General features: G+C 37.0%; 1 protein-coding gene across 2 annotated transcripts in view; it reads left to right on the plus strand.

Annotated features, from left to right (window-relative positions):
• WDR7 (WD repeat domain 7) overlaps window positions 1-16,248 on the plus strand; it is a 206,132-nt gene that overhangs the window by 155,353 nt on the left and 34,531 nt on the right. For both annotated transcript variants that reach the window (XM_039322127.1, XM_039322128.1), the window contains 3 exons: window positions 742-891; window positions 2,997-3,079; window positions 12,740-12,839. In XM_039322127.1, the coding sequence (XP_039178061.1) occupies window positions 742-891; window positions 2,997-3,079; window positions 12,740-12,839 (333 nt within the window). The remainder of the gene's footprint in view (window positions 1-741; window positions 892-2,996; window positions 3,080-12,739; window positions 12,840-16,248) is intronic.

Here is a 16,248-nt window from a genome sequence, read left to right on the forward strand (position 1 = left end):
CTCTAACTGCTGCGCCACCTCGGCAATGCCCCTAGAATGAACCCATTTGCCCAATTACATTATGCAGAATATAAATGATTAATCTTGTAAAAATTCTTTGAGGGTATGTAGTAGGAAACGGAATGGCAGAACATGGGAGTGGAGTGAAGAGAAGGATCAGCCTAGAATCATTACATAGCTACAAGAAATTAAATCCAATTCCCCTTGATGCTATTGACCCTTATCTAACTCTTAGCAGGCTCTGACCATCAATTGAGAAGATTCTATTCACAAGCTGTTTAGCAATAAAACAGTTAATTGAACCTTCATGTATAAACCTGATTTTTCACACCTGACATTTGTATTGCAAATTAGAGCTTCATAATTCACAAGTTATGATGAATTAATTACCAGTACTCCTAAGCATATATGTTCTAATTAAAACATGGAACAACAATCTGCACCACACTAAATGAATATGTATTTGGGCTCATTTGCAACAGTAACTTATTAAGAAGTATAGTTGTAGCACTGAATAAAGTTAACAAACTGGGGCCATGTATACATGCCAAAAGCAGAGTAATAAACAAAGTCCTAATGTTCTACTTTTGATTGTGAACCCATGAAATTTTAATAGAAAATATTTGCAATTACCCCTAAATATTTATTTATTTATTGTTCAATTTTTATGCCGGCCATCTCCCCTATAAGTAGACTCTGGACAACTTACAGATCAACTCTTAAATACCATTGTTTTTGTAGGTACACAGACACACTGCTCTTCAGGCTAATACACAGTCTCAACAAAATATTCATACCACCACCTTGGCTCGAGCAAAGGGAGAAATTCTGAGGGTTATTGAAATCCTTATTGAAAAAATGCCAACAGATGTTGTGGATCTCCTTGTAGAGGTATGTCAATATTTTATTATGCTTCCATGTTAATAACAGTTGGTATTTATGTTTGAGTTTATCCTGTGTTGAAGAAGATAAGAGCCTTTGCATTGGCCTACCTGTTGGTACAACAGATCATTGTCATTGCAAAATCATTTCAAAGGCATTGAATGATTTAAGTACTTACAAAAGGTCAGCAAGTCTTGCCAGACTAATATTGTTTTTAAAACATTTGATTGAATGACATTCTTAATAGATTGTGGGAATGTTGCATACAGACTATACCTTGATTTCACTAGAGCATTTGGCAAAGTGCCATACAACATTTAGCAAATTAATTGAGGGCCAAAGGAGCATGGTTGTAAAACTATTCTCAAAGCTGGTATTCCCATAACATTCTTAACTGGGTCAAGGGAAGGAAGTTAGTGTGTTCTATAAACATTCTAGCCCAAGTAACTGATCTAGTCAGTTGTAGGGAAGAGGGTTAACTCAACATTTCTCTGAGTAGAGATTTGAAATACCAGAAAATTTGTGCAAAAACTGGAATTTTTACCTTATGGAACAAAATGTATTGGGTAGCTAGTATATAATGATATTTCTACTGTAGGTATAATAGAAAACTAAAAATAATAAGAGTGAAATTTGATAGCGATAACTGCAAAGTCCATCATCTAGGAAAAAGAAGTCAAATACATATTAATAGGGAAGGGGATACCTGGCTTGATAACATTATGTAAAAAAAGAATATACAGTAGTTCAAGGGTCTTCAAACTTGGCCGTTTTATGACGTGTGGACTTCAACTCCCAGAATTCCTCAGCCAGGAATTCTGGGAGTTGAAGTCCACAAGTCATAAAAGGGCCAAATTTGAAGACCCCTGCAGTAGTTGATCACAAACTGAATATATGTCAACAGTGTGACACAGTCATTCACAAGGCACAATAGAAATAGTTTTCAAATCATAGAAGTAGTTTCCTTGTATTCTGTATTGGTCACAATCCACCTTGAGTGTGCATATGTTCTAGACATCATACTTTGAAAAAGATTCAAGCAAACTGGAAGAGATTCATAACAGGACAAGGGTGAAATGGATCTTGGAAACAAAGTTTTATGAGAAGAGACTTGAGGGACCAGGGTATGTTTAGCTTCAGAAAAGTCAACTGGGTGGGGACATGCTATTGCTCTTCAAGAACCCGAAGGCTTGTAAAGTTATAGGAAGTTAGATTCAGGCTGAATAATAGGAAAATCTTTCTAAAAGGAAGAGCAGATCTAACAATGGATCAACTACCAAAAAGGTTCTCCCCTTCACTGAAGCTCTCCAAAGAGAGGTTGGACAGTCATCTGTCAGGGATTTTTTTCAATTTGGAATCTTGTACTAGACAGGGAATTGGATATTGTAATCTAAAATGGCACCTTCCCAATTATATTTTTAAGTGCTATATGAAGTATTATGCATGGTTAATTTAAAGTATTGCTTTTCATGAAGAATACCAATCAATCCAGGTTTCTCTACAACTGAAAATTATATCTGAAGCTCACAGAGTTGCTAATAATCAGCACAGAGAATATTTCTGCTAGATGCAGACTTAGCATAAGGCAGTGGACATTGGTACTAATCACAAATATATATATTTTTCTTTCTATGTGTGCTATGTTTCATCCACAGAGGCTATTTGTATCTCAGTTTTAACACATTTGCATTCTTTTTGCATGTAATAGTCAAATCCCAAAATCCTGGCTATTGCATTTTTTAAGTTTTGTAATACAGGGGCTGCTTGAAAGTTCTTTGATGTATGAATTTTGCTGCATGTGATTGGAATAATGCATGGGATGTGGTCTGTTAAACCTCTTCTCTTTGTCTTCCAATGGAAAGTACTTTCCTTTGGGATTCAGAATGCTGCCTTCTTTAACAATCCTGAAATAACAGAAATTTGAGCAGTTTACAAACGATATTGAATTATAATGTTACTACTGCTATTTAAGTAACAATATTCCTGCTGTATATGGTAATGATATATGGAGTTTTCTTTCCTATTTTTTATTATGGCTCCTCAAAGTACAGTTGCAAAATACTGTTCTAAGGATTTAATTATTTTCAACAATAATTTGTTGTTGTTGTCCATAGGTAATGGACATCATCATGTATTGTCTTGAAGGCTCATTAGTCAAGAAGAAAGGACTGCAAGAGTGCTTTCCAGCCATCTGCAGGTAAGATCACAATAGGAACTAGTGAGTACCAAGATTAGTAGTAAACAGTTTTTACAACAGGTATCCAAGAGGTTGCCATCTTTTGACATTCTGCTCCAGAAAAGTTATCTAAAAGACATTAAAAAGTGTAATCCATGGGGGGGATGTCAGTTTGTATATTCCTAGCTACCATACCCCTTCATATGTTCCCCATCATCAGCTCAGGATAGGATAAGGGTAAGAGCAGGAGGCTCCATATGTTTCTCAACATTTGGCTTCATCGGAGTTTGAAGCACTCTACAAAGCAGCGCTCAGTGACAGTAGGAATGTGAAAATGGCAATAAATAAATTTGGATATTATTTTGTTTCCCCTGTTTCTATTTCAACCAACTTCATAACTAGCAAAGAGGAAACATTTTAGCTCTATATTAATGTTCTAACAACTAAATATGTGTTAAACCAGGTAGTGTCAACTGACTAGATTACTAACAAAAAGCAAAAAAAAAAAAAATCAAATCCTGATGAGAAACAGCAGCTTGCATGTGATGGGCTTGAGTTAAAGAAGCATCATATGAAAGTATGGGGAGGAGCCTTCACAGTACACATATATTGCTGTAATGTGTAGTAAGGCTCAGGATGAGGAACTTTCCATATTGAGGATACAGATAGTCCTCGACTTACAATAGTTCATTTGGTGACTGTTCAAAGTTACAGCAGCACTGAAAAAAGTGACCGCTTTTCACACTTACGACAGTTGCCGCGTGCATGGTCACATGATCAAAATTTGGCAACTGACTCACATTTATGATGGTTGCAGTGTCCCTGAGTCATGTGATCACCTTTTGTGACCTTCTGACAAGCAAAGTCAATGGAGAAGCCAGATTCATTTAGCAATTGTGTTATTAATTTAACTGCAGTGATTCACTTAACAACTGTGGAAATGGGGCAAAAATCACTTAACAACTGCCTCACTTAGCAAAAGGAATTTTGGCTTGAATTGTGGTCGTATGTTGAGGACTACCTGTATATCCAGGAGATATATCCAGACATATTGGAGTAAGTCCCAGGTTCCCTTCCATCCATACAAAGTGCTGTGTATGCTTTTTCCTAGCTCAGGTGGCATTTTCATAAAATTAAATAACTAATATCATGATGGTATGATTGGCTTGATTGATTGATTGATTGAACGAACTTATATGTCACCCACCTCACCTGGAGAGATACTGTTGGTTATAGCCCCATCAGTTACTGAAGTGAAAAATTAAAGTGTTTGAGAACGTGTCCAGGGAGCAGGAGAGGTCAGAAAAGGGTTCTGGCTGCATTCCAGCTAGTTGGCAAGTCCAACGGCTAAGACTGTAACCTGACTACTCTAGCATTTTCCCATGGGGCAGAGATGGTCAGGATTTTATAGATAAGAGGAGTTCTCATCAGGAGGTGATTTGAGGTATTTTGGTGTCAGCGCAGAGAATATCATTCAAACAAGCGGAATGGGGGATAACAAATTGGGGAGATATAACAAATAACTATACCATATACTAGTAATTATATACAACTAAAACTCTTGTTTCTGTTTGATACTTTTTAACTTAAAGCTGGGTGAAATGGTATATCATAGAGCAGTGTTTCCCAAACTTGACAATTTTAAGGCATGAGGACTTCAACTCCCAACACTGGCTGTGGAATTCTGGGAGTTGAAGTCCACATGCCTTAAAATTGTCAAGTTTGGGAAACACTGTCGTAGAGCAACTATTTTTGAATCAACGTGCCTCAAATGGCCGATTTACTGAATGCATCCAAAATCTGGTGGCTGTGATTCCTGTGAGATTGAAATTTGACAAAGTTATGGCCACCACATCTTCTGATTACATTTTCCAGAAACCCATCATTTACGTGGCATAAGGGAAGGGGGCAGTGACATATGCCCACCCTCTTCCTTGCTTCCTGGCCTTTGGCCCCAGTCATCTGGTGGCGAGGTCTGATGAACAAGCAGCCATTGGCTGCTTTGGAGCCATGGACGAAATCTTGGCTCCAAAATTCTTAGCAGTGGTAGCCAGCCAGGGAAGAATGAGGGAGCGACTTGGATGCCTGCTGGCAAGGTAGGACTGGCTGAGGAACACCAGTGGTGAGCACTCTTTCTCCCCTGGAGAAAGGGGACTCTTGGAGACAGGCTGGAGTGGGGAGTGGGGGGATGCAGTTTTCCTCACAATCTGGAGCTCCCATCATTCTCCTTCCCCCCAGCAAAGTGGCAGGCAGTTCTGTGGGTCAGCCAAGGAGGAGAAGGAGGTGGTTCCTGGGGCTCTCCTGACAGTCATGAAGGGAAGGGAGACAATGTGAACTTAGGTGTAGAAAGAAAAATGAGCCCACAGGTCAATGGTTGGCTAGTATAATATAAAAATCCTACAAAACAAACAAAGGAAAAGGAGGAGGAAAAAAAGGTTTAAATGAACAATATACAAATACATAAGGGATTTATAAATGTAATGGAAGGTTTTGTTTCTAATATATCATTAGTTAATTAAGAGTCATTGAATATATCATTTCAAAGACTAAAAAAAAATCAGTATTAAACATTAAAGCATGAATATCAGTAACCATGATCAAAATGGTATTAATCACTGAGAGAAATTGGAAAGTTCTGTCCATATTACTAAAAGCCTATTCTGATTTGAAAATCCTATAAAATTGAAGCACAGACTCTAAACGTGAAGAAACTAAATTTTGAGCTGTGTGCAGTACAAATCCATATGTTAATCTGCAGTCTAGGAATGGTTTCTAAATTCAATTAAATTCTGTATCAGATTTACTTTTAAAATACGAAGTTATTCTAGATATCTATGTGGATATCTAGAAATCTGTATAGGCATTCTTCCAATGTGGAGATCAAAAAGCTTTTCTAGTAAAAGAATGTATGTCCTCCTAGCAGTAGTTAGGATGTAGAAAGCTAATTCAGTATACCTTAGGGATTTGTTTTGTTTTATTGTTTGTGCCTTGGTGTCCATCTTGACTTCTGACGATGGCCTAGGCTAGTCACTGCAGTTTTCTTGGCAACATTTTCATAACTTGTTTGCCTTCATCTTCTCCTAGGGCAGAGAGAAAGCCACTGGTCCAGAGTTACCCAGTAGCCTTCATGCCTAAGGCTACTGGGTTGAAATGATGTTGAAATGATAATTCAACTTTTAACATTTGTTTTGTTCTGATATGAATCATTTTCCAGAATGTTGCTTCACCACAGGCAAGTGTCAAGACTGACACAAAGGCACACAGGATATAAAAGAACGTGGGACTCAGAACCACAAGCTGCCACTACTTCTGTATCTAACTCCCCCTCCTGCCAAAGATCTCAACTTACAACCATTCATTTACTGAAAGTTTGAAGTTACAATGGCACTGAAAAAAAGTGACTTATGACCATTTTTCTCATTTAACAACCGTTGCACCATTCCCATGGTCATGTAATAAGAATTCGGATGCTTGGCAACTGGCTCATATTTATGATGGGATTGAGGTGTCCTGGGGTCATGTAATCCCCTTTTGCAACCTTCTGACAAGCAAAGCCAATGGGAAAACCAGATTGACTTAACAACTGTCTTACTAATGTAATAACTGCAGCGATTCACTTAACACCTGTGGCAAGGTGTAAAATGGGGCAAAGCTCACTTAACTGTCTTGCTTAGCAATGGAAATTTTAGACTCAATTATAGTTGTAGGTGGAGGACTACTGTACTTCATGTCGAGATTAGGCATCCCTAGTCAAATTACATTTCGATGGATCACTGAATCAACAGAAGCTGGCATGACCTCTGTGTGGTGCAGTTAAACAACAGCATTCTGTGAATTTGAATGCATACCTACAATTTCTGTTTAGTTGTTCACAAATTCAGAATAAGAAAACAAATAATAGGGCAGCTACAGATGTTATGTAAAGACATGAGATTTCAAGTCCCATAATCCCCATAGTCATCATGACCAGCAAACCAGCAGCCTATAATTTATGACAGACATGTCAAACTCGCGACGTCACATGATGTCGCACAACATATTGGGACAGTTTTGCCATTGCTGGCAATGGGGTGGGTGCAGCTTCTACGTCACATGTCCGGTCTGCAGGCTGGCAATTTGACACCCCTGTTTTATGAGAACTGCATTCAACACACTTGCAACTGACCAGTTTACAAACATTCCTATGCCTTTTGGCTTTCTTGAGCCATTTTGCAAGTATCTGTGAGGTCTTATCCTCTGCTGTTTAATATTGCAGTCAATTGTAGGTGCTCATTAAAATGCCAGACGGAAATCCTACAAGCTGTAACAATGAAATAATAGAAGCAATAATTGGGTTAGGCATAGGCTAATGTAGCTTTTGACATTTTGAAAATGTTAAAAGATAGTAGAAGCTCCTAGGAATTATTTGAGCCTTAATTCAGCAAGATCATTTAGCAAAATCAAGAACCAGGGAAACACACAGAATCAGAACTAATTCAAAGTAGAGCAGCCCCCCAAAACCTAAAGAAGGACCAGATCGTCACCTCCTCTTAGCAGACAAAGGCTGAACCACAGTTATCATGAACAGAACACAATACATACAAAAGCCAAAGATTTAATGGAGGACAAAGAAACTTATATCCCAATAAACACCACCCCAATACTAAAAATATTCAGACGGATTTTCAAATGCACTGCAGCATCCCAGAACATCAATAAAAAAGAAACAGATTGCCTATATAGTATCTTCCAAAAAATGAATATCCACGTAACTTTATCAAAATGTGTCAGACTACTCGACCCACTACAGCACAACCAACACAGATTATGAAAAGGATGTTCAGTAACATATACCAGAAACATCTCAGAAACAATGGACTATTACAGCTCCATGGCATCATGGTAGCACACAAGCCAACTAAAGCCCTCCAAAACATCTTAAATAAATCAAAAGACCATCAGCCCAAGAAGTAAAAAGAGGACTTATCTACAACATACATTCCAAGGACTATAACAGCCATTATGTAGGACAATAGAAGACTAGCAGAGTGCATTCGTGAATACCAAGTAGCAGTCAGAAGACATGATGAAAACTCTCTAATGTCACAATACATGGACAGACGACTCAACCAGTTTCTACAGGGAAACTGTATCCTAAACCTAAATCCCAAAACACCAGGGAATTCCTGTAAGCTTGGCATTCAGACAAATCAGCCATTAATAGGCACTTAGAGGTAGATTACATTTACACATCATTCAAAAGAGACAGTAAAAAAACAAGAAGAGAACAAAAAGAATACATCCTCTCCAATAGCCCACACCCAGATAAGCAGAGTTTAACACCAGACAGTCAAGCAGAAAACAATATCCTAATCAAGGATCTATCTAGGAGAAAAACACAGTTCTACCAACACTGGTAATACTCTGAAAATAACACTGAAGAGAAAGAAGAAATTCTCATGGTTCAGAAGATAAATTGCAAAAACTGAGAATGTATATGATGAGCAAAGAATTAAGAAAAGAATATAAATAAGAATGCTGGTCTGAAGATATTTGTAAATAAAGATGTCTAGACATCTTTATTGGTGTGCCACCAATTACCGGTATAAGATTGGTGTGCCACTCATCTCATCCAGAGGCAACTTAGGAACCAGGATTTGTATAGATTTTCAGGTCTATGAAAAGGCCCAAAAGTAAATTTAATATGAAAAAAAAATCATATTGGTGTTATATTGAAGATATGTATATTATTCAGTCCTAAGCAATTGCTAATAGTATTTTATCCCCTTTTTTGTCTCCCTTTTTTATTTCGTGAGTGGTACATGGTGAGGATGTCATTTATGTTTCTTTAAAAAAAATCATGTTTTTACAACCTCGATTCAGAATTTCAGAAATTTGAATAGAGCAGAATAAAGCAGAAGTTTTAATTATTCAGCTTACCACTTTAGTGCAAAGGAGTATTTTATGATTATGCTACAAAGTGAGCTAAATCAAACTCAGTGTATTTTAGGAGCAATCTTCATATGTCTAAAGATTTGGAGTTCTCCATAACCACCAGACTTCATTTCCTTTTTGAAAAGCTTATATGATGAATGTATCTTAATTTCAAAATAGTTTGTAGATCTTTTGGGGGGCACAGATTGGACCGTCTGTAATATCACAAATGCATTAAGGTATTTCTAAGGTAATTTTTAACACTTTCAGATACTTAAACTGATAAATTAAATGCTTTGTGATAATATTATAGATAGCAAGGTTGACTTGATTAAAAGTGCTATTTTGTAGCCCTTGGGCTAATTTCATGCAACCTTGCCTTGCTTGAAGCCCCGTGAAAGGACAACTTGACATTTGAGAAATATGGTAAGAGCACCTAGACATGTTCTAAAAATCTATTTATTAGATAGAGAGAAAATAAAGAGATATTAGAGAACAAATGAGGATTACATTCACTTTTGGATCTGGCCATATCCTGCTTGCTTCAGTTGTATCCTTATAACAGAATCCCTCAACAGATTAATGCTGAGTTCACACTGGGTTGTGAGGGGACTAGGACATTTCAGCATCAAAATCTGAGTAAATTTTTTATTTATTAATTATTTATTCATACATACATATATACATACAATCTGAAATCAGTTCAAATAATCTTTATCATTCGCTCATAATGTACAAAAGATTCAATTGATAACTGATATTTTTAGCGTTCTTCAGATGTTAGAGAATGTTTTTAAGGGTACTATTAACTCATTAGAGTTAATAAGATTAAACATTTCTCAGATTATTATTTTTTTGCAAGAAGGATAAGGAACCAATAAATGGGAGTAGTTATTCCTGAGTAGGTGATATGAGTAGGTGACAGCCATTTGTTTGAAATGGTAAAGGTTTCCTGCCTGAGTAGAGGGTTAGACTAGATGACCTCCAAGGTCCCTTCCAACTTTTATTATTGTTGTTGTTATTGTTATTATTATTATATCCATCCAGTGTAACTCTAGCAGATGGTAAAACAGATATATTCAAGTATTATATTGAGGATCTAGCGCTATTCAATAAAGAAAAATATTATCATCTTTATTTCATCCATATATGACCTCACCTAGTTCATTTGCTGCAGACACTTCTCCTATGTCCATGTTCCAAGGTTTCCATTTGGCCCAGTATTCTAATCCTTTATGGTTGACCTATTTGAAATCCCTCTCAGTTTTCAAATTAAAGAAGATCCTTTTCTTCTCTACAAGGGAAGGTCAAAAGCTTTCAACTGCCTCTTAAATTGTGTTACATGACAGTTTTCCTCCTGTAACTATATTAACAATAAAAAATGTTTGTGCAGAAATTCACAGAAAAGGTACCATATTTAATGTCATTAATTTGAAAGCTGTCTCCATGTAACGGTACTGATACATTGATTAATGCACAATGTCTGCTTTGCCATAGCAGTAATTTTATTTAATGTAATTACTGGTTGGTTAGTTAGATTTATATCACCCTTTCCTCAAGGACCTGAAGGAGGCACATGTAGGATTTCTTTTTCTTTTCCCTTCCCGTGGGGAGGATGGGCTGACTGTAAGTTGCTAGGCCCAGAGTCACCCTGTGAACTTCCATGGTTAAAAGCAGATTAAAATCTAAGCCTCTATAGTCCTGGTCCAAAATACAGGTAGTCCTCAATTTACAACAGTTCGTTTAGTGACCATTCAAAGTTACAGCATCACTGAAAAAAAGTGACTTATAACCATTTTTCACATTTACAACTGGTGAGGCAATCAAAATTCAGATGCTTGGCAACTGACTCATATTTATGACAATTGCAGGGTCCTGGGGTCATGTGATCACCTTTTTGCAAAGTCAATGGAAAAATCAGATTCAGTTAACAACCGTGTTACTAATTTAATAAGTGCAGTGATTAACAACTGTGGCAAGAAAGGTCATAAAATGGGGCAAAACTCACTTAACAAATTTCTCACTTAGCAACAGAAATTTTGGGCTCAGCTGTGGTTGTAAGTTGAGGACCACCTGTATTTACCTCTGCACCACACTTGAGAATGCATATGGGCCATAATGGGCTTGCAAAATCCTAGCACCAAAGTGCTACTTCATAGACTCAGTCACTGTGGGGCTGGCTAGGCTGTTGCCTCAAGCTTGGTGCTGCAGGAATGAACTTATCAGCCTACAGTATGTGAGAGAAGAGGGTATGGATGCTTCAGATCACCAAGCCAATAAGTGTTGGAGAAGGGAAATGGAATACCAGCCCAGATATTCAATTAGTAATCAATATAAGTTATCTGTGGAATAGAGAGTACTAGCTAAGCCAGTGGTTCTCAACCTGTGGGTCGGGACCCCATTTGGGGTCGAATGACCATTTCACGGGGGTCGCCAAACAACGCAGTCCGCCATTTTTCCCCCTTTTCCTTAGCTGTGCTACTCCCTTTTATTCTATTGGCTTTTGAAAGCCAATAGAATAGACTCTCTTGAATAGAGTCTAATTCTATTGGCTTTCAAAAGCCAATAGGAATTGTCCAGGCTGTCTCTGCCCTGCTGAGCCCGCCAAAAGTCCCATTCTGCAAACGGTGCTGCACCAGTTGAGTAGTCCTCGACTTACGACCGGTTGAGTAGTCCTCGACTTACGATCGGTTGGGGGTCGCGGCATTAAAAAGTTTGAGAACCACTGAGCTAAGCAGTATATAACACTGAATGTCTATGAAGATTCTCAGTCATCCAGATCATGACTGTCCCAAAGATGCTTTTTCAAAAGGCGAATGGACTTTGTTTTTCCCTGAAGACATTTTGCTTCTCATCCAAGAAGCTTCTTCAGTTTTGACTGAATGGTGGAAAATGGAAGGATTTATATTCCTTGTAGTCGACTGGTCATATATAACACTGAATGAATAAAAGATAAAAGGAAGGACTAATCTGAATTTATATGAGAAGGCTGTGGCAGAAATCAGAGGTAGACAGGTCAGGAGAGCTGCTATATGTTCCTTAAAGTGTGGTGTTATGTAGTTGGAAAAGGAAAGGGACAAGAAAGATTTTCCCTTTGAAAAATGGAGGAAAGAAACCAGGTTTTCTTGCTGAAGCTACTGTCTACTGTAATGAAGAGTACAGTGCATAATAAAGTCAATAAAATAAATGGCATGTACATATATCATGCAAAGAAATAGCAATATCTACCTAGGCAAGAAAACAATTGAATTAAAGGACAATTTAAATTAGAGAGCTTGGTGTGATTTTTAACTCTTCTTTTCTTACCAGTTTAACTATTTTATATTTGTTTTACTGTTGGCATTCGTGTATTTGTGCCAAAAGAAGACTAAAAAATCTTATAAATAAATCAAGAAAATCATTTGTGAACCTGAGTGGAAATATACATGGATAAAATCTAGAGCATGAGTCTCAAAATTATCAATGGTTGTTGGTCATGCTGTATTTAATATAGGAAAGATCAGAGAAGCTGATCTTATAATTTATTCGGGTTTAAGTGTTTGAGTTCCTATCAAGAAGCTAAGCAGATGCTTGGCAAAAGGTTCTGGGAAAGGAGAAGGAGAAGGCGCCGTAGCTGTGTGATGCGCTGCAAAGTAAAAAGTTGATTTTAGAACTGCTTTTACCTACCCGAACATGGTTAAAAAAAAAAAAAAATCCAATCCTGCCATTTTAATCTTGCCTACAATCCGATGAGATCTGACTTTTTCCTTGCTCTGATGTTCAATTCAGGTTCTACATGGTCAGCTATTATGAGCGGAGTCATCGAATAGCAGTTGGATCTCGCCATGGATCAGTGGCCCTCTATGACATCCGGACTGGAAAATGTCAGGTAAATAAATCATAGTGATCCTCTCTCTGTAAACTGCAGAAGTATTGAAAGGAAAGAGACTCGCTCTGCACCAGATGACATGCTGAGTCGCTGGAATGTTATGGATAATGCTAAGGGGAATCAATAGTTTAATGAAGGACTCAATGTATATACAGTCTCACTGTTTTTGTTTGCTGTAACTGAATGGTGAGCACAGATGGGTTAATAATAGCTGTCCGACACACAAACCTGCACACACCCCACAAACTTCTCACATAGTGCCTCGGTTTTCCCTGTATCAGTTTTTGTGTCGCATATCTGTTTAATGGCTGTTTGGGAATCATTTACTGAGATTTTTTTTAAAAAAATACGAATTCCATCCTTAATATTGAGAGTCACTAAAGAAATCTGTAATAGTCATCACCAAAAGTGCAATTGCAAAAACATTTACTAAAACCTCTGAGTAATCATATTTGAGAATGGGTTATAAAGGTTGTTAATTGGGTCAAAACTCTTCAGGGCTTTCCACAAATGCAGGAACAGAAAAGGTACCTAATCTTATGAGACATGTGCTGACATTATCACATTGCTGGGAACCATGATTCAAGAAAGTCCTAGGGCTTATTTTTCCCAGTGTTTTCTAAGCATTTTAATCCTCACATGTCTGTATCTATCTAAACCAAGTTTGGACTCTTGCAGCTGCAGTGGTTAATGCCTAATTATTAATTATATTTGGTGCATGGTACATAACCTGAATCTCAGCTTTGTTTAAAACTATAGCTTTAATCTTCAGTACATTAGTTAATTTCTTAAATTAACTAATGAACTGAATGAATGCTGCATTTGTTTTAGAATATAGATCTCTGATCCTCCAAAGAACGATAGTTTTTTTTTGTTTTTTTTTTTAAAAAAAACTTAATCTGGACAGCCTAGAGAAGTGTATTCACAGTTTAACTAATTATGTCTTTTGAATTTCTTCTTTTTAAAGAAATGCAATTGGGCTGGCAAATATTGAAATACAGTTTCATATTCAGATATAGCAAACATTAATTTCTAGTAATTAATTGCCACATGTCAACTAATTTCATAAGTCTCCCTGATATTGATAGCCTCCTTTCTCTTAAATTAAACAATTATTAGTCAATTACTAAAAGATTGTAGAGTTTCATTGGTGCAATTTAAATTCCTATTTCTCAAAATGTGCATAATATTACCTGGTGTTCAAAGAGAAACCTCATGTATTTTCATGGGAGTTTTCCATTCACATTTTGTACATCTTTTGTTTTCTGTGCTTTGTTCTCCTTTCCAACAAAAAATGTTCTTAATTCTTCATTGGTTCTCAGTTTTGATTCTACATTTGTTCTCCCTCTTTTTAATAATTTATTTGCTAAGATATCCACAGGGTAGACATATAGAATTCTGCTTTGACCACTAGTGCTAGAAAGTATGGCTCCACATTTCAAAATTTCAAAATTTGTCTAAAGTTAAAAGTGAGTAACAAAGATCAAAGGTTCATTCTTACATACCTAATTTGGGGAGGAGGAGAGCTGAGTCTAGCAAGAAAATCTTCTTTCTGGATTGCTTTTCCTTTTGTTTAATAGACATGCTTGGATGTCTGCTCTATCTCCTTTCCAGCAATCTTCTGGTGTGCATCCTCTGGATTAACAGTAGCTATTGATAGTTTAAAAATACCAACATTTTGTTTCATATGTTGTTAAATTAGTTCAACTGAACCAAGCTGTGTCTATACTATTTATGACAACAATTCAGTTTAATGTAGTTGATGATTCTCCAGTGACAGGAATATGTTGCAAGGAAAAATACCTCTCTTTCAAGTAAACTTCACTCTGGACAATTATTTCTAAGCACTGCTTATAAATTTTTTTAAGATATATTTTATCTATACATTATACTTTACTGGACAGAATAAACATCGTGTAGTAATTTTATCATCTTTTAATTACCACCAACAGAATATTGGTACAGTACAGTAAAGGCTGTAATAAAAGTAGCTTTTCGTCTATTTAAAAAAAACATAATGAAATAATACAAAGTTCTACCAAGTTCTTACTTTGATGAATGAGTAAAGGGGACAAGAAATAGCGCAGAATCTCAGTGATAACTTAGAAAAAGTGGAAGTATGAGAGAAAGGCATCAACAGTGCAGTAGTCTCTTATGGCAGATGCCCTCATTCAAAAAAGATGCTTTGAATGAACCAACAGATACAGAAAGTATTTGTAAATTTGTTCATCAGTGGAGATTTTGATATTATGCTCGATTTAATGGAAGAATTCATCCCTAGCAGAATGTTCCTAATAATGCTTGATCCAAAATCTAGAATGTGTTATTGCCGTCATTCATGTGTTGAACATGCACCTCTGCATGAAAGTTTGTCATACTGTATTTATTTATTTATTTATTTATTTATTTATGAGACTTATATACCGCTTTAAGTGCAAGCACTCTCTAAGCGGTGTACACCAGTAAGCAATGTATATATATATATTACATTGCCCCCAACAATCTGGGTCCTCATTTTACCTACCTCGGAAGGATGGAAGGCTGAGTCAACCTTGAGCCGGTGAGATTTGAACCGCTGACCTGCTGAACATAGTCAGCTAAAGTGGCCTGCAGTACTGCACTCCACCTCGGTTCATACTTTTGCCTAAATGTGTATGCCTGAAGGTTGTGAGGGATATAATTCAGGTATGGGAGAAAACAGAGTGTAAGTGAATTCCAGCAAGATGGAAATGATTCAAAAATGTTTTGGATGGATGTTCTATCTATAGCTCTTGATGTGCTAGCATTTCCCACAAAAGTGGTGGTGCCAGTCTGAAAATTCTCCTAGAGTGGTGGCTCCTGCTAGAACAGCAAACGCAATTCATGACCAGGAAAGAATTGTCCAGAATTAGCAGGTTTGTCAGTGGCACCCATTGTTAAACCAGAAAACATTGTCATCTCTCAGTTAGACAATTGAGTTTGATGTCCCAAGGGTGCTTTTCCAAAAGGCAACTGGACTTTCTTGGTTTTTTCTTGAAAACATTTTGCTTCTCATGACTTGGATGATTGAGAATCTCCCTAAAAATTGAGTATGATGTGTGTGAAGCTTCCTTGAAGGCAAGTCAGGCCTTATAGCCAACAAAAAATGTAATGGCCAGCTTGCTGACTGGCAGTAGCAAAATGCAGGGGGACTACACAGGGTCCAATTCAAGAGGCTGGTGATCACCTATGAAATCTTTTGCTCCTTTCATCCTTGTTGCTTTCTTCTTGTAGATTCAACCTTTGTTCTAAGTACCCACTCTTAAATCTCAGGGATTGCAACCTAGAGGTTCAATCCACTTCTTTGGATGTGCTTGACCCTCAAGGTTAAATCTTCTTTAAGGGACTATTCAGAGGCATTTGTTGGCAGTTATTTATACATTTACAAAGT

The sequence above is a fragment of the Crotalus tigris genome, unplaced genomic scaffold, assembly GCF_016545835.1.
Source record: "Crotalus tigris isolate CLP2741 ecotype Arizona unplaced genomic scaffold, ASM1654583v1 scf7180000023830.6690815, whole genome shotgun sequence".
Lineage (NCBI taxonomy): Eukaryota > Metazoa > Chordata > Lepidosauria > Squamata > Viperidae > Crotalus > Crotalus tigris.